The following is an 18,717-nucleotide window of genomic DNA, read 5'->3' as shown; positions in this document are numbered from 1 at the left end:
TTCATATTCTTCACAGCCATCCACACAAAAAATGAATCACCTGCATTTACCTTCAAAAAAACAGAAGGAAGTACACTGATCTTAACCATACAGCCTAAAACATTACCAAATGTCAACATGGTTATTTTATCACCACCCCTTTTTACCTTCTGGTTCATGTCTAGGCGATTTTTTCTTACTCTTCTTACAAAGTTTATGAAAAATTGTTTAGATTCTTTTGCAAACACAGACAAATTTAACATCTCAAATATTGGGACACAGAATGAAAAGAGAACTGAAAGACAAAGAAAAAAATAATGAAAATTTAAAGTGTGATTTCTTTACTTACTATTCTGGAGTCAACCAAAGAATAGAAGACATTATTGTCACCAGAAGCCATTTCTTCTGTTACTTTTGCTTGAGATCCTCCAAGACGCTTGTTCAGCTGGAATCCATATCACAGAGTCACTATCATGCTAAGAATAGTGTCCCTTTCTATAACTTTAGAGAGACCAAAGATGGTTGATTAAATTTCCCGAAATTTTATCCTATTGTGAACTGTGATAGGTTTTTTTCTTCCATGCTTAGAATCTCTTACCTTCTCCAAATTTACTACCTGTAAATTATTAGAATTCTGTATCCTCTTTTTTTTGTTAGGTTCCATTATTTGAATATTATAGATGTGTAAGCTCAGCAAAATATTCTAAAAGAGTCCAGTAGCCATAATAGTATTGGGTCTTCTGCTTGACTGGCAATGTCAGAAATTTTTGCCCTGAGTCCCCTACAGCTCAACAAAACAGCATTAACAAAAAAAGGGGATACAGATGAATGTCCATTTTGTATCTGTGTATTCAAATTAGTTAGGATAGATATATAGTTACATTCTCTTAATGAATAGAGGGATTTATTCTAATGGTGTTTGTAAATAGGATATCATGTCTGTATCTTGTACAGCAATTAACCACTAGGAAGAATGTATGCAGTGTGTTAATTGTTGAAACTGTCCTACCAATTTGGTTTGAAACTGTTTCAGTGCTATTTGTTTCTCAATACAATTATAGAAAAAAAGTGTTAAGTAAAAAAGATCTAAAGGAAAACTTTCATAAGTATAGCATCATAAAATAGTTTAATAAATAACTGAAGTTATAAAAATAAAGAATTCAATCCATGTAAAAGAAAAGTAAGGAGCAGCCTGATAGCTCAGTTGACTAAACACCTGCTTAGGCAGAGTGCAGCGGCAGACTGGGGTTTGATCCCTGGCATGCCTTGCCAGCCCCCTCCTCCCCAGGGCATGCTGAGACAGCAATTGAGACTGGGTGTGGTGGTACATGCCTGTAATGCTAGCACTTGGGAGGCTGAAAACAGGAGAATCACTCTGAGTCCAATCTATGTAGTGAGACCCTGTAGAGCCTTTCCTAAATACAGGAAAAAAAAAAAAAAAGAAAAGAAAAAGAAAATGAAAATGAAAAGAAACTTCAAGGGTCAAGTATCAATTTTGTTGTAGTAAGTAAAATTGAAGATACGCAGATCCCACTTCCTAGACTGTGAACAAACAGTTCTCAGAGGGAAGTGCATAGTTACATTGTTTTACAAATTGCCAATGAATATACAAACGTTATAAATTCAAAATTGCATCAGGCAAACAATATTCAAAATAGCATCATGTGTCACTATGAAAGTGACAAGAGCATAAACTCTTTTTCTTATTTAAATTTTTTTATTTAAATTTTTTAATAGATTGCAAATTGAAAATAAATTATTTACAAACATAAATGAATATAACAATAAAAATTGTCCTAAATAAAAATGAAGAAAGAATTTACAGATTAGTCATAATAGTTCACTGTGTCCAAACCAAGAAACTTATATTCATATAACTAGATTCTCAAAGTAGAAAGGAGTAGTCAATAAATAATTAAAGATTTAAATTTTCTGAATTTAATTTAACTTATAATACAATTCCAAGAAAAATTAACCTTTTGCAAAAGAAATTTAAATAAAATCATACCAAGATACACAAAAATGAAATCATCCAAAACTTATTGTAAAGAAAAAATCATTAAAGCATATACATCAAAAATGTTAGCTATAGGAGAACAAAATTAAATATTATTTTGCATCTTATTCCACATTAGAAAGAAAAGAAAGGACCAAATATGTAAGAAACTAGACTAATTACAGGACTGAAAGAAAATATCTGTCCTATATAAATTTTATACTTAGCAAACATATCTTTGAAAACTAAAAGTAAGATTTTCTAGTTATACAAACTTGAAATATTTTAATACCTCCAGAAGTACCATATAGGAAATAACAAAGAGCATAACTCAAAAGGCATGAAAGTTGCTGTATGCTCCCGGATGAACAATAAAGAAAGAGCATGAACTTGAAAGCAGAAAGAAGAGATTAAATTTTAAACTACTGAAATAAATAATAAGATTTACAAATGTCAATAAGATTAAAAGCTATTTAAAAATCATCAAAATGGGAAAATGTTACTTAGACTGAATAAGATAACAAGAAAGCTAAAATAACTAGCTGATATTTATGATGAGGACCACAGTTTCTTCTGATAGTTTTAAAACTAAAAAAATTATTACATGGAACTTTATAAATCTATTATTATTTTTTGTCTATTTTTCCCATAATTTTATTGATAAACAAATAGCAAAATGACAGTTTCAAATCAAATTGGTAGGACAGTTTTATTAATTAACACATTGCATGCATTCTTCCTAGTGGTTAATTGCTGTACAAAATGCGGACATGATGTCCTATTTACAAACACCGTTAGAACAAATCACTCTATTCATTAAGAGAATGTAACTATATATCCATCCTAACTACTTTGAATACACAGAAACAAAATGGACATTCATCTGTATACCCTTTCTTTGTTAAGTTCCGTTATTAAATATTATGGGTGTGTAAACTCAGCAAAATATTCTAGACGAGTCCAGTAGCCCATAACAGTATTGGGTCTTCCGTTTGACTGGCAATGTCAGAAATTGTTGACCTGAGTCCCTACACCTCAACATAAGTGCATGGCTTTACTTCTTATATTTCGTTTTTATACTTTTCTGCTGGATGATTAAGACCAAGGTAAAGCAGGACCTATGCAAGAAGAGTTCTAGCTTTTGGGTCTGATAAAGTCAGTGAAATCCCCTCAGGATTTATCCTGAGATCCTGTATCTCAGATAATAGAACGTTTGTCAGTGTCAGCCATGTGGATGAGTCACGGCCATTTCTTGGCCAATGTTCTCTCTGTGAAAGCCTGAGAGAATGTTGTATCTTCATGTGACTCTCCTTAGGCACACTCTACACCATCAATCACTTTACTCTTTGGACCCATATTCTCCTTGATCACAAAATTTGGGAAACTACTGAGTTACATGATGTTACAGTACACATTCTCATATGTCCTGAGTCTTAATTGACTTAGAAGGCTAGGGCCAAAATGTTGGCTTTCCTTGCAGCCCTCCTTTTTCTCTAATTTTGGTCTGCAAACTTAGGTTGTTAACCATCCAGAAGACAAGCTTATTGTTATTACCATACAACTTAGGCTGTTAAGCTTAACCTCACTATCTGTCTGCATATGAAACATCTTAGGCATAATATGGAACAGGTATTTTTCACCAAGTATTGATATGTTGAACTTTAAGTCCATACAGAATATGCTAAAAAACATTTCAAAATTAGAATATATTTTAAAAATAGGCATAAAGAATTATATACTTCTTATGTTTACACGTAAGTCCAGAAATCTAACCATATACAACCTTGAAGCAGGAAAATCCCACACTATTCCTTTTCCTGTCTATTGCTTTAATTCACCACCCCCTGTTTTTGAACAAACTCTTACCCGAGAGACATCATAGCAGCAACTGGCATGTCATGAGAAGCAGCCCATATTCAGAAGACCAGAATGATAGGCACTCCAAGCATGAAACTATTATTACAAATTACCATCTGCAGTGCAGTAGCTCAGTTCACAAGTACCAGTATATATAGTTAGTCAGGGTGAGAATCTTTCCAATTAACTGCTAGACTAAAAAATCTTCTCAAGATTCTCAGGATCATTGCCTTGCCCATCTTCTACATATAACTGTATGGCTTGACATTGTCATGTTTCTTAGCTCTTCTCCTTTCCCTCTCTTGATTAGTTAAGTCCTTGAGATTTTGCTTCCCTTTTACTTATGTTATATCTTTATATTTGTAGTTCTTCTTTTGAGTTCTTATACAAGGGAGACTTTACGTTATTTACACATGTGTGTCTAGTTTATTTCACTTATGAGTATATGTTTAAGTGGCATTCACTTCAATATAAAGGCTTGCAGTTTATCATTCTTAATAGCTGAATAATACTCCATTGTGTAAAAATACCCACATCTTTTTCAACCATTCCTCAGGTGATGGGCATCTTGGTTGTTTCCAAGATTTGGCTATCACAAATTGTGCTGCTATAAACACAGGCACACATATATCCCTATGATATGATGTTTTCAGATCCTCGGGGAAAAATCCCAGTAGAGGAATAGCTGGTTTAAAGGGGATTTCCAGACCAACTTTTCTAAGGAGTCTCCATACTGATTTCCATAAGAATTATACAGCTCTTGATGCCGATTTTTAAAACTATATTCTAATTTTTAAATGTTTTTTCATCGTATTCTATAGGGACTTAAAGTTCAATATATCAATACTTGATGAAAAATATGTGTTCCTTGTTATGCCCAAGATGTTTGATATTCAGACAGATCGTGAGGTTGAGCTTACTAACCTAGGTTGTATGGCAATAACCATAAACTTCTGTTCTGGACGGTTAACAACATAAGTTTACAGATCAAAATTAGAGAAAAGGGAGGGCCACAGCGAAAGCCAACATTTTGGCCACAGCCTTCCAAGGTCAATTAAAACTCAGGACATATGAGAACTTGTACTGTAACATCATGTAACTCGGTAGTGTCCCAAATTTTCTGATCAAGGAGATTATGGCCCCAAAGAGGAAAGTGATCGATGATGTACAATATGCACAAGTAGAGTCTCTTGTAGAGAAAATCTTTTCTCAGGCTTTCATAGAGAGCACATTGACCAAGCAATTGCTGTGACTCTTCCACATGGCTGACACTGACAAATGTTCTACAATCTGAGGTAGTGGATATCAGGATACATCTTGAGGGCATTTCACTGACCTTGTCAGACCCAAAAGCTACAACTCTTGTTGCCTAGGTCCTGCTTTACCTTGGTCTTAACCATCCAACAGAATAGTATAAAAAGGAAGTATAAGAAGTAAAGCCTTGGTGTAGTGGTGAACTGTAGGGGACCCAGGTCCACAATTTCTGACACTGCCAATGAAGCGGAAGACCCAGTACTATTATGGACTACTGAACTCTTTTAGAATATTTTGCTGAGTTAACACCTATAATATTCAAATTATATAACTTAACAAAAAAGGGATACAGATGAATGTCCATTTTGTATCTCTGTATTCAAAATGGTTAGGATAGACATATAGTTACATTCTCTTAATGAATAGAGGGATTTGTTCCAGTAGTGTTTATAAATAGGACATCATGTCCACATCTTGTACAGCAATTAACCACTAAGAAGAATGTATGAAATGTGTTAATTATTGCATCTGTTCTACCAATTTGGTTTGAAACTGTCTCATTTCTGTTTATTTCTCAATAAAATTATGGAAAAAAAGAAAAGAAAAGAGTAAACCCCAATGGCTAACATAATTCTAAATGGGGAAATCTAAAATCTTTACTCTTAGAGCTGGTAAAGCAAGGATGTCCTCTATCACTACTCCTACTGAGTATGGTTCTGGAACCATTGGCTAGAACCATTATGCAACAGAGATCAATAAAAAGAGTAAGAATAGGTAAAGAAGAAATGAAATTATCATTATTTTCAAATGACATAATACTTTATTTGGAAGACCCAAAACTCCACGAGGAAGCTAGCAGAATTAATACACAAATTCAGTACCATAGCAGGGTAGAAAGTCAATACCCAAAAGTGAATAGCATTTCTCCACATAGATAAGAAACATACAGGTAGGGAAATTTTAGAAACAATAGTTTTACAATAACACCAAGGAAAATGAAATAAGTTGGAATTCATCTGTTGGTGCTCACAAAGGAAGCTAGCAGTAAGGTAAATTCAAATACTTTTTTTTTTTTTGCAGTTTGCGTATGTTTATCTCACAGCTATTTAGTGATATTTCATGAGAGTCAGGCACTACATATGCAGATTTCTCTAGGAATAACGTTAAAAAAATAAAAATATTTCTATATTGGTAGTAATTTAAATGACTAAATATAAAAATTTCTATAAATGCATCATGAATAATTTCCATTTTTTGATTATAACATTCTTTCTATAAACACTTTACACTTGGATTATTTTCAATATGAACCTACTGCTTAAGTCACTAATGTTTAAGAATAAATTTATTATTTTCAACTATATTATGTCCATTTGAAATATTTGTGTTTTACATTTACAACTGTAACTTAATTTGAATTAATATGTGCTGTCTTAGGAAGATCACTATGTAATCGAGCTATATAGTGAGACCCTATAACAGTTAAATAAACAATTAAATATATATTTTTTAAAAAATAAAGACATTTTAATAATGTTGAGCTGTAAAAGGCTCAAGTCAACAACTTCTGATGTTGCTACTCTTACAGAAAACCCACTACTATTATGGACTACTGGAGTATATTGAATTATTTTGCTGAATTATTCAACTACAATATTTAAATGACAATGGAATACCCATTTCTGAAAAACTAAACAATAAAGGTATATAAATGAAGGACCACTTTATATCTGCATATACAAATAGTTAGAATCGATATACAACTACTTTGTCCTAATTCAATGAGAACAAAGATTTGTAGTAATAGTGTTTGGACAGGATATCATGTTTGCATCTTTTACTATGAATAACCACTACAAAGACAACAATATGCCATGTATTATTTATCGAAATTGTCCTAGTAATCCATTTTGAAACTGCTTCACTGGTTTTTGCTTTTCAATAAAATTAATTAAATAATTAGAATAGAAATAATCATCCGAGTTTTTCAAAAACATTCTGCTCTGTATATAGCTACATAGTGTTCTACTCAACAACAACAGAATGCGTAGTCTTTGAGCGCCATGTAAAGCTTTCTACCAAGTAGTCTACATACTAGTTAATAAACCAAGCTTAAGTGATTGAGGAAGATTTTAAAATATAACATGCATATCACCAGATGATATCACAGTGACAAAAGAAATCAGTGAGTAAAGAGAACACATAAATCATGACTATACATAGAAGTGAAATGATACACTTTTCAATGAACAATGAATTAAAGATGAAGTCAAGTAGTACATGGCAAACATTTTACAAGTATGTTATAATTCCAGTACACTATATCAATACTCATAGGACACAGTGAAAGCAGTCGTAAGAAAGAAATTTAGAGCTGTGAATTACCACATCATAAAAACTATCTAAGCCCAAATAAGAACATTAATGAAGCATTTCAAGGTCCTGGATAAAGAACAACATCCACAATCCAAACATAAGCTAATACATTGAAAGAATTGATGTTTCAAAAAGCATTCCTGCAGGCTGAAATGACCTTAATATGAAATGCATGAGAATATACATCTGGAAAAGAGATCTAAAGACCAACATCCTTAATGAACATGACTGCAAAAATCCCCAAAATATTGGCAAACTAGCAATCATTCACGAAAAATATAACCAAGTAGCATCCATTGCAGGGATGAAAGAATGAATGGTCAACACACTCAAGTCTGTAAGTGTATTACACAGTACAAAGAGAAGGAAACACAAAAATAAAGTAATCTTCCTAATAGATGCAAAAGTGCCTTTAAGAAATCCAACATGCTTTCATGACAATAGACATTGAAGAAAATATATATAGAAGGTAGCTGCAGACATGATCCTATACAAAGAATGCCCCAAAATTCCACCATAAGACTCTTAGAATTAATAAACAAACCAAATAACATAGCAGAATACAAAGATCAACACAAAAATTAATAGCGACAACAAAGAAACCACTTAAAAAGACATTAGGGGAAAAGTATCATTCACAATAGCAGTAAAAAATTAAATAAACAGGGAGTACCTAACAAAGAAAATGAAAGATGTATACAAAAAAGTACAGTATTCTTAAAAAGGAACTCAAAGAGGACATGAGCAAATGAGAAAACTTGCTGTTTAAAAGATATCATAACCATCATATTAAGAAAAAAGTTTATTAAAATGTAAAAACACTATGCATATGTACCAATTCCCCATAAGAAATGTGAACATTATGAGCTATACACATGTACTAACACTAAAATAAACTTTAAGATGGCAAAAATAATAAGTAATATATCTGCTAACAAAAATATGAGAAGATATAGTGAAATCTTGAAACTGAAATCCAAAAGCAAAAATAATGCACCTAGTGAAGAATTTAATAGGCATTTATCCAAAGAAAACATTATAATAACCAATGTTGTGTGGTATCATCAAATCAGGGAAGTGCAAATCAAAACCCCAGTGCTATACCATTTCAGACACGTTACCTTGATTGCAATCACTTCATGGGATCGCAAATGTTGGATGTGAGCTTATGGAGTCCTGGTTGGAAGAAAACTGTGCTACAGAAATTATTCAAAACATTTCATCAGTTATTTAGCACATAGTATTGTTTTATAACTCAGCAATACCATTCCTAACCAAATACCCAGAAACATTGAATCCAGGTGTTCAAAGAGGATATTGCCAGAAATTCCACATAATGGCATAATCCACCAGACAAAATGGGAAATCATCTGTAGTATCCATGAACTGGTGAATGAATAAGCAAAATCTGTTATGTCTATAAAATGGAATACTATTTGCTTAAAAAATGAATATTAGATCATATGTCATTGAAAATATGTCACAGAATGAAAGAATCCAACTTCAAAAGACTATATTTTATGATATTTATTTGAAGTGTGTAGAAAATATGTCTACAGAAATGAAACAAAGGAGTTCTTGCTTTTCCCAAGGGGATTAGAAACAAATAACAAGCAGCAACAAAGTTTCTGAGTTGATAATAATACTTTTCTTTGGTCAGCAATGATGCCAATACAATAACGTGTATTGTAAGTGGGTTACTTATGTGTCATGTCAAGTATTCCTAAATAAATCTGTTCTTTTTAGAAAAGGAAAAATACATAAAGAATATACTTACACCCTAAGAAAATCAATGGATTGAAAAAATCAAAATTTATGAGCGTCTTCGCTTTCTGTACGAAAGGATCTTGCGGGTTGTTGAGGGAGTCGATGTTTACTCCAAATGATGTGCCAGTGATAACATCCATGCTATAGGCCCCCAAGATCCTGTATAGATAAACAAATAGAAATAAATACTTGCAGTTTTTCACTACATCAGCCTCATAAACAGATGGCTGTGGGAATGAATCCACACCTGCCAAGAAAATCAGAGAACTACACTCTATCAAAATACCTGCTGTGTCATCTGATTACTCTATGCCACCTCTACACTCCATACAGTTATTAATGGGAAGTAGTGTGCCCTTTTTCTGGGGTGTTGAGAACACTAAGGTGCGTTAGACCTACACCTGCATGCATGTAGTGCAGTAAAAGTGACAAAAAATCACTCATAAAAATATGGGACATGTGTATAGAACATGAAGAACAGACATGTGAACACTATCAGCAGCACAAGGGGAAAATAATAACACTTCCTAAGTGAATAAAAAAGGGGGACATGGATCCAGATTTCTCCTTGATGTAAAAACTGCCACAAGTGCATTCCTCATCAGCACATCACACAACAGTAGCACAAGCTTCTGAGTTTCCAGTAATGGTGTCACCCTCCAAAGTTTCTTTCATGTTCTTGAAAGTACTGCACTTCTCCAAATTCAGGGATGTGACATTTCCCAAAGAGAAGAATTGTTCTGGTAGTATATGAAACTCAATAATAATCTTGGTTAAAAGATAATAAGTAAGTCCAACATTGCTTTGGGAGATACCAAGAGTTAAGCCTGCTAGGAAGTTGCAGTTTTCACTGCTCTTCCTTCATAGGTCAGTAAGACCCATATTTACACAATAAATGCTATTCTTGCCCTACAAGAAGAAGTACTGAGAAAGGATACTATTTAGTGTTTTTCAAATATCTTTAGAAAAATCATGAAGAGATTTGTCTCAGTTGCTATGCTCTCATTCCTGGGGCAAAATACACAGCCCCTAAAATTAAGGAAGGGAAGTTTTATTTAGCTCACAGTTAATGGAGGTTTTAGTCCATACTCGGTTGACCCCAAGGTAACTTGGCAGAGGGCAGGTGTTCATGGTGGTGAGAAAACAGCAAAGTGCAAATGGAGGGCAGTGGCAGAAGCAGCTAGCTAACTTCTTAACCCCTCCTTACATTTAATGCAGATCATCTACAGCAGGGCAAGAGTAGCACTCATACCCACAATCCCATAACTAGATCAAGAATTAATCACAAACTCTATAAGACTCTGCATGACTGCATGAGGCTTTTAGGGGACAGTCAGACACAAATTATAACAAGGCTTAACTTGTTCATGGTGTCACAGTGTATCTTTCCTATCCCATTCATTGCCTTTCTCTCTGTACCAAGTACTTTCTTCTCTTACTGTTCCCATCCTTTACACTCACACCTTTGTCAACATTGCATTTCTCCTTCCTAAACTATGCATTATGCTGTCTAGAATATATAAGGTGACAAATAAGCAGCTCAAATAAACATGGTTCCTCTTCACAATGAAGTAAAAACTTTCTACTCCAGGTGCTCTGAAGCCCAGAAGGTGTCCTGCAACTTACTCTTTCATGGATACTGGTGCACCTTTCTTTGCTTCTTGCTGCAGGTTTTTCAACAATACACCTGCATACCGTTCAATAATGGGGAACATCTAAGCAAAATAAACATTATCTTCAGTCAAATTCACCTGTTCAAATTCTAACATACAAGACATTCAGAGTCATGAACTTAAGTGTAGGATTTTATAACAAATTGCATAATGTCTCCAAAGTCATAAAGAAAAAAAGTCATTCTTATTAGCTCATATATAGAGGGTTACTCCATGAAAAGAGACAAAGATCTTTCTAATTTTCTACAAACTCATTCTTTAAATTTTCAATTAAAAAACCTTCTGTGTGCTTACTTCCTTCAATTTTCCACTGGTGAAAGTGGGTGATAGCAATGTCCGTATTCTCTTCCATTGTTCATCTTCAGCTGAAAAGACTGAGTTTCTCATCATGACAGATGGACGAATCCGCTAGGGTCCAAAGTCAAAGACATTTCATTGTAAAGAAGTATAGAAATATTGCACAGTTGTAGAACATTTGTTGAACATTAACCTCCTGTTCAGGAAATATTTAGTGTTTGTCTATCAAGTGGGATGCCCGAAGCCAGATGTTCAATAAATGTTTATAAATAAATACCTTGGTTCCTCTGAGTGTGTGTGGGACACCCAGCCATTTGATATGGCTTCAACCTTTGTATTCTGATCTCCATTTATATGGAAATGCATGTTTTTGCAATTAACATGAAAAGACAAGATAACCTTGTATGAGTAAAAGCTTAGAAGAAGGAACTTTATGCTAGAAGAACAGAACTGTAGTTTGAGTGTGCTCATGTTTGCATAACTATGCATCTGTGATGAATTTGCAAAGAGATACACATAGAGATGAACACACACATGCACACACACACTTGCAATCCTAAAGTGATTGCACAATTAAACTGAGGAAATGTCAATACATTATATGGTTTTCATCTATGTGTCAATCTCCTTTAATCATATTGACAAGAAAGTGTTACAAATATGCAAGCTGTTACCAATAGGAAAACCAGTATAAAGAAACTCCCAGTTCATTGTTTTATAACTTAAGAGAGGTCTTCATGTTGACAACATGAATGCCTACCCGGCGGTTGGTGAAGACAGAGTAAAATTCTTTGACAAATACAGTTTTGATCATATCTGGATCCATGATTAATAAAACTGGTTCTCTACCTTCATATAACCTGCATTGAGAAAGCAGAGCAGAATTGACATAATATGCAAGACTGTTCAACTTGCTCCCTCCCCAGGAATCTCTGGACTTTGATCCTTATGTAATAAGATGGACATGCCTTGAAAAACAATACACACCAATAATAATTTGTAAATACTGGCCCCCTGAACTCCTCACAGAACAAAGAACAGTGTAGCTCAGGTAAGGAATAGACATTAGGTTTTAAAATATCATAATTAGAAATGACTTTTGGAATATTGTGAAGTTCAGATGGAGTATACACAGTTATTATCAATATGAAACTTTTCTTATGTTTAAAATATTTAAGTGAAAAGGTACTGGGTGGAATTCAGTGATGGCATAGTATTTGAAATGCTCTGATTTCACTCTCCAAAAATGAGAAAAACTTCAATTTAAATTAAATTAGTTTGGTATTCCAAGTGATATTATGTCTTCACAATTCTGTATAATTTTCATAGTGTTTTTCTCTCTTTAAAATAAAAAATTAAATGAAAATTTCAAATTTTAGAGTGCCTATATGTATGAAAGGTCACATAGGCACGTGGAGTTGTGTCAGTGAATACCCAACATTGTAATGTATTGCCATCATGTCACAAGGGAATGATAGGCTGTGTGACATCAACAGAACCCTATGGCAAGTTCTAGGGATTCTTTTTTTAAAAATGAATTTTATTGAGAAACAAATAGCAATGAGACTGTTTCAAAACTGGTTAGCAGTATAGTTACAAGTTCTGAGAATTCTGAGGACCAATAAGCAAAGAAGAGTTAAGAAGACTCAAAGCTTTGTCCCATGTTCTTATACAACAAGGTCCATGATTGCACTTCTCTAAATCTCCAGAATCTCTGAAAGGAAAGAGTGGTTGCAAAGAAATCACACCTCACTCCAAAATCACTAAGGACACCATCCCACAGGGAAACACAGCGATTAAGCCAAGTCCTACATCTTGAACTCACAGCCAGAAGAATGAGGTAGAGAAGAAAATACCTGTATATTCACCTAGAGCCCCATAAAAATATTAGCTCAAAGTGTTCTCAACCTATTTAGACGGTGGACCTTAAGACTTGGTGATCTTTGTGATCCTTGGCAGGATAAGATTCCAAGATCCTTCCAATACACAGTTGTATCCAAACAGCTTACAGCAGATTTTGTCCTCATTGCCAGGGATACCCCCTCATAAGTTTACCCACCGGAAATTTCCTGAATACTCACCCCCACATTTTTCCATACTTTTTATGACACTCTATATCAAACATCCATGAACCCTGGGAAGAAAATGATACTATGATTTGATTGCTGTACAGAATGAACACGCTGCATGTCTAACTGTGGAATGACTGCATGGACACTAACTAATTCAGACTATCTCTCAAGGGTAGGTAAGGAAAGGGGCATTTAGAGACATCTAAATGGATGGTGAGGGGCCGGGGAGATGGCTCAGTAGAATAAGTGATTGCCTGGCAAGTTTAAAGGCCTGAGTTCAATTCCTGGTTCCACTAAAAATAAAAAAAAAATAAAATAAAATGGATGGTGAAATAGAGGTGATATATGATATGGAGAATTTAGAGTCACTATAGATTTTTCTTAAGTATAGTACATTTCAAAGGAATTATTCTTCTGTACTAAATTTAAGAAATTACCTGAGGAGGTTGTACTTGTGCATGTGTTGTTTTTGAAATTTTGGAGCTTTCAGGATGGGTAACATAGGTCTGTGATTCCAGTATTCAGGAGGCTAAGGTAGGAGGACTGTGTGAGTTTGAGACCATCTCACTACATAGTGAGAGCCTGTCTCAGAAAACCCAAAGATTAAAAACAAATACAATTATGTAGCTCTGAGTCATCCCTTCCATGGCCACAGAGGCACAGGGATTCAGTTTCTCTTGGATGTGCAGTCTTTTTTTCCTCCCTATTCTCCATCCTTTTTCTGGGTCTCATTAACTTTCTCTATGGTAGAATTAGGAAGCATTGCACTGATCTCTTCTCTCTCTCTCTCTTTTTTCTTTGCATTTTAGGGAAGGGTCTATAGGGTGTTCAGGGTCTCACTGCTAGATAGGACTTGTAGTGATACGTCTGTTTACAGCCTCCCAAGAGCTAGTGCACTGATCTCTTCTACTCTAGCAATGGCTGCTTTAATTTAGAACATTTATACAAGCCTGAATCATGTTGTCTATTGAGAAAATGAGTCAGTGCTCCACCTTATCACAGAAAGGACAGATGGCAATTCTTCACATAGCCATAGCAAATTAAATACTGTCAATAAGTTTGCACTTCAAATATTCAGGAAATATTCTTCCAGCTGGTAAGTGGCACCCATGAATTTAACAATGAAAAAGTTGTTGGCAGGAATGCTGACATGGGGGTGCCTCTGTTAAATAATGTAGGATTGATGAAGCCGAAGGTTGCATTTTTAGAGGGAAATGAGGTAGGAAATTCTGAGTCAGTAATTAGACAAAACAATTTTCATAAAATATTATTATGAAAATATGACCTGAGGTATGAACCCATAATCTAGGAAAAGGAAATATTGGCAAAGCACAGCTTGCACGTAGGTTTGCACATGGATAAGGAAAAATCTCCCTGGTGCCAGGGCAGGGGCCAGGTTCACTGTAGATCTGTATAAAGACCCATTCTCAGTTATGTCCATTCCCTGTCCAGACTCATACATACAGTACTGCTTCTGAAGAAAAAAAAATAAGGTAAAAGGATATCATTCTACACCTCAATTCCATGATCTATGTATAGGTAGAAAAAGGAGCATTAAAATCAAGAATTAACCTAAGGAAGTTGAGAAATTTCTGACAAAAATCAAATACTTGCAAATTTTCCAATGTTGAACAGCTGGATCATGTAAAAAGTTAAAACTGGACAACTATTCGTTAGAAAGAAAATGAAATACTACCCATGAATGCTGGCATGAATACAAAAAGTTGAATCTGTGGTGCAGATATTCATGGGCTACTGCAAGGCAACCCTTGGGTACATTTCTCCAAGTGCTCATAGATTACAGCTGAGCTTTCAAGGAGTATGCACTGGGAAAAAGGAAAAGTCCTTCAGTGTTCACGTTGCCTGAGTTCCAGGTCCTGAGCACTCCTTGCTGACCAGGAAGAGATTTTTGCTCTGTTACTAAGGAAAATCTCAGACTCCACAGATTTCAACACAGAGCTTTGGGGAAAACCTACCTGGGTTTGCCAGTGGAATTCACACAATTTCTATGGAAGGGGAAACTTTAAAATTTTCTTCCAAAGACCACTGTTATGGATCAAAATAAGCTAGTGTTTACAAATAGAAGAATAGAAAAAGAAATTGCACAAATGCAACTCACCTTCTTATAGGACAAAAGATTCCCAACAAAAGGCAGAGGTTTGGGACCAGAAATTCCCAGTTTTTTAAAATATCCATGTGTGTATGTACCGTAGCTGAAAAAAGGAAAAAGACATCCACATCTTGGGTTGGGGACTTGACATATATATGGGTATACTTGTCACAGACTTAGTAGCTTTAACAGCCAAGACATAAAGGTACCATGTATGTGACAACTAATATCAAACTTGCAAGAATATATTGTACATTCATTATCTCCTTTGCAACCTACACACACACACACACACACACGCACACACATACACACCCCTTGTAAAATTGACAAAATCTAGCCAGATCAGCTGGATTTATGCATTCAAGCCTACAGTCAATACTTTACAAACATGAATTTGAGCACTTCCACAAGAAGTTTTACAATATATTTCCTTTGTTGATATTAAGTGAGGAGGAAAATCACATTTCCACGAAGAAGGAATGTATACACACGCTGGGGGAAAAGAGTGAATTATTTTCTGTTTTAATACTAAATTTTCATGTAAATCTCTGTAATTTGAGATACAAGGTGAAGGAGATGGTGTAATATAGTTGTGTTTACAGATGGTTTAGATGATTTTATGTGTTTCTATACCCACAGACCAAGCTTTTACTTTAATATCTGGCCTTCTTAGCCAGGTTTCAGAGAACTCGGTGGCAGTCATAATGCTATTCTTTATCCAGAGTGACAGGTGACTTCCAGCCACCACTGGCCTCAAAAAAAAGTAAACAACTGAAAGACATCCAAGTCTTTGTTAGCAGAAGTCTTATGGATTTTAACTATAAGAAATTCTATGTTACCTGAAAGACATGACAGAGAAGAATGAAACACTAATGACTCAAACTAGAGGCTGTTTCTCTCTTCATTGAATCTCTGTCACCAGATGATGCAACTCATGAGGACAGAGACATGAAGGCTCACTTTTTATAAAGCTTGATCCAAAACTCATTAGCTTACTGATGGATTTTATCAAATGTCTCTATGCAAAGTCCAATGAACAGCTGAATTCTTGGACTACATATTCTGCTCTTCCATGTCAAGGAATTCACAGATAAAACTTCTGAGTCTTGCAAAGAATTTCTTTCAAGTGTATGTAACAGATGTCAGACAGTAGAAAGAAGAGATATTGAAAAAAGAAACACCTGGCTGTACAGGACACAAGGCATCAGCTATATTGCCTTAGAGCTGCTAGCCTTAGAAATTATCCCCAGAAGAACAGAAGAAAAATGAGTGGCTAGAAGCATTCTATGTATAAAATCTTCAATTTGCCCTAGATTTTTCAAGTACAGGAGAGGTGACCTTTTAAATTCCATGAAATTTCCTATTCACAGTGCTATTTGCATTATGCAACATACAATAAGTAATTGTTATATAATTAGGTTATTTAAAGATATACATATTTCCTCTCCTCTAGGGGCATGGTATGAAGGTAGTGTAATTATGAAATATACTTTACACACAATAAATTCTACAATTGTGGTAGAATAAAGCAAAATCTTTCATGAAAGGACAGTTGTGTGAAGGTTACCCAAGAGATACATCAACATTGCTGAAATGGCTATTAAAATCCTTCTCTAACACTTGTGTAGAGATTTAGTGCTCCATTTTGAAAACACAGCATATAAGATAGATTCTTCTGAGGACTGCTGTATGGAGCCATTGAGTTGTATCAAGAAGGCTAATTCCATGGGAGGGTCACAGATGCTGGAAAAAGTATACATGATGCTGAAGTGAGCTCTATATGAGTGTAAAATGGGGCCAGAATTTCCTACAAAATCTGGGCTGTATCAGGAAGTCTTATGTGGATTAGGGATGGAGGGGTAAAGGAAACACCCAGCTACAGGACACAAGACTTCCACCCATTTCTCACAAAAAGCTTAAAAATCAAGGCAGATTCTGGGTCATGTGCACATCAAACTGTGTGTCCTAGAATTTCTTGAGCTTTCAAATTAAGCCAGTTCACCCTTCACATAGTATCAGTGTTCTGTAAGGATCAGATGCATTATTTTAGGTTCAAATTGAAATCAATTGTATAGCCCTTAGAACAATCTTGTCCATCTTCTTGTAGACACTGAAATAGGGAAATGGGAGGAAGTCACTGAAAACATCAACATCAGGGTAATAAGAGATCAGAGAACAAGAGCATGGATAATTACTCACAGATACAGAAGCAGGAGACTGAGAGCCAGGAAAAACCAGGTTTCCTTGGAAAAGTTCCAGATCCAGTCCATTGATAATTTATTAAAAACTCCCCTTGAATTTTCAGACAGGTAATTGAAGACCTCCACCACTCACTCTAAATCAGTGAAGAAAACAGGAAAATATATGGTCTGGGAAAGGAGGTGGGATGAGACCTCCAGCCAGTAGGAGGGCCCCTTGTGGAATGCCTCATTTGGAGGAGTCAAGGTCCCATTCCAGTTTGGCAATGGATAGTCAAACAAGTACATCCAGTCTTTATCTTTTTTCCTTGTAGTATATGGAAAATCAATATAAAACACCATCGATCATCCAAGGTTCAGAGTATTCATTCTCATCGGAACTTCTAATGAACCTGAGGGAATTAAATATTTTCCAATATGCCCTTATCTCTCTTGCTATCCTCATTGTGAAATATTTACCTTTAGTCCTTAAAAAAAGCTTGTTCTCACTGAGATACCATCTCACCCCACAAAGAATAGCTATCATAAAGAAATCAACCAACAACAAATGTTGGAGAGGTTGTGGAGAAAAAGGAACCTTTCTCCACTGCTGGTGGAAATGTAGACTCTTGCAACCATTATGGAAAAAAGTGTGGAGACTCCTTAAAAAACAGGGACTGAAAAATCCCATTCAAACCAGCTATCCTCCTCCTGGGAATTTTCTGGGATGAACTGAAAATGTCATGTTTATAGTAGCACAAGTTGTGATAGCCAAATCTTGGAAACAACCAAGACGTCCTTCAACTGAGAAATGGATGTAAAATATGTGGTATTTTTATACAATGGACTATTACTCAGGTATAAAGAATGATAAACTTGAAGCCTTTATATTTAAGTGGATGCCACTTGAAGATATACTCATAAGTGAAATAAACCAGACCCACATGTGTAAATATCATATAGTCTCCCTAGTATAAGAGCTGAAAAGAAGAAATAAAAATAGAAAACTATAACGCAATTAAAAGGAAAATGAGAACTTGAGAATTAGACAATAAAGACAGGACAAAGAGAAAAGCTAGGACACACGACAGGGGCAAAGCCATACATTTATACATACAAGATGAGTAAGGCAATGATCCTAAGAACCTTCAGCAGG

General features: G+C 35.0%; 1 protein-coding gene across 1 annotated transcript in view; it reads right to left on the bottom strand.

Annotated features, from left to right (window-relative positions):
• The window catches only part of LOC101571068 (cytochrome P450 3A5-like), a 34,753-nt gene extending 17,021 nt beyond the window's left edge, over positions 1-17,732 (bottom strand). Inside the window, exons 1-8 of the mRNA XM_012513351.2 lie at positions 17,584-17,732; positions 15,391-15,484; positions 13,281-13,333; positions 11,960-12,059; positions 11,197-11,310; positions 10,856-10,944; positions 9,240-9,388; positions 147-274 (exon numbers count right to left, since the gene is read on the bottom strand). Of these exons, the coding sequence (XP_012368805.1) occupies positions 147-274; positions 9,240-9,388; positions 10,856-10,944; positions 11,197-11,310; positions 11,960-12,059; positions 13,281-13,333; positions 15,391-15,484; positions 17,584-17,654 (798 nt within the window). The 5' untranslated portion in view covers positions 17,655-17,732. The remainder of the gene's footprint in view (positions 1-146; positions 275-9,239; positions 9,389-10,855; positions 10,945-11,196; positions 11,311-11,959; positions 12,060-13,280; positions 13,334-15,390; positions 15,485-17,583) is intronic.
• Positions 17,733-18,717: the final 985 nt, after the last annotated feature.

The sequence above is a fragment of the Octodon degus genome, unplaced genomic scaffold, assembly GCF_000260255.1.
Source record: "Octodon degus isolate 3935 unplaced genomic scaffold, OctDeg1.0 scaffold00479, whole genome shotgun sequence".
Classification (NCBI taxonomy): domain Eukaryota; kingdom Metazoa; phylum Chordata; class Mammalia; order Rodentia; family Octodontidae; genus Octodon; species Octodon degus.
The sequence above is the reverse complement of the archived record's forward strand: the minus strand, read 5'-3'. Positions and strand labels throughout refer to the sequence as shown.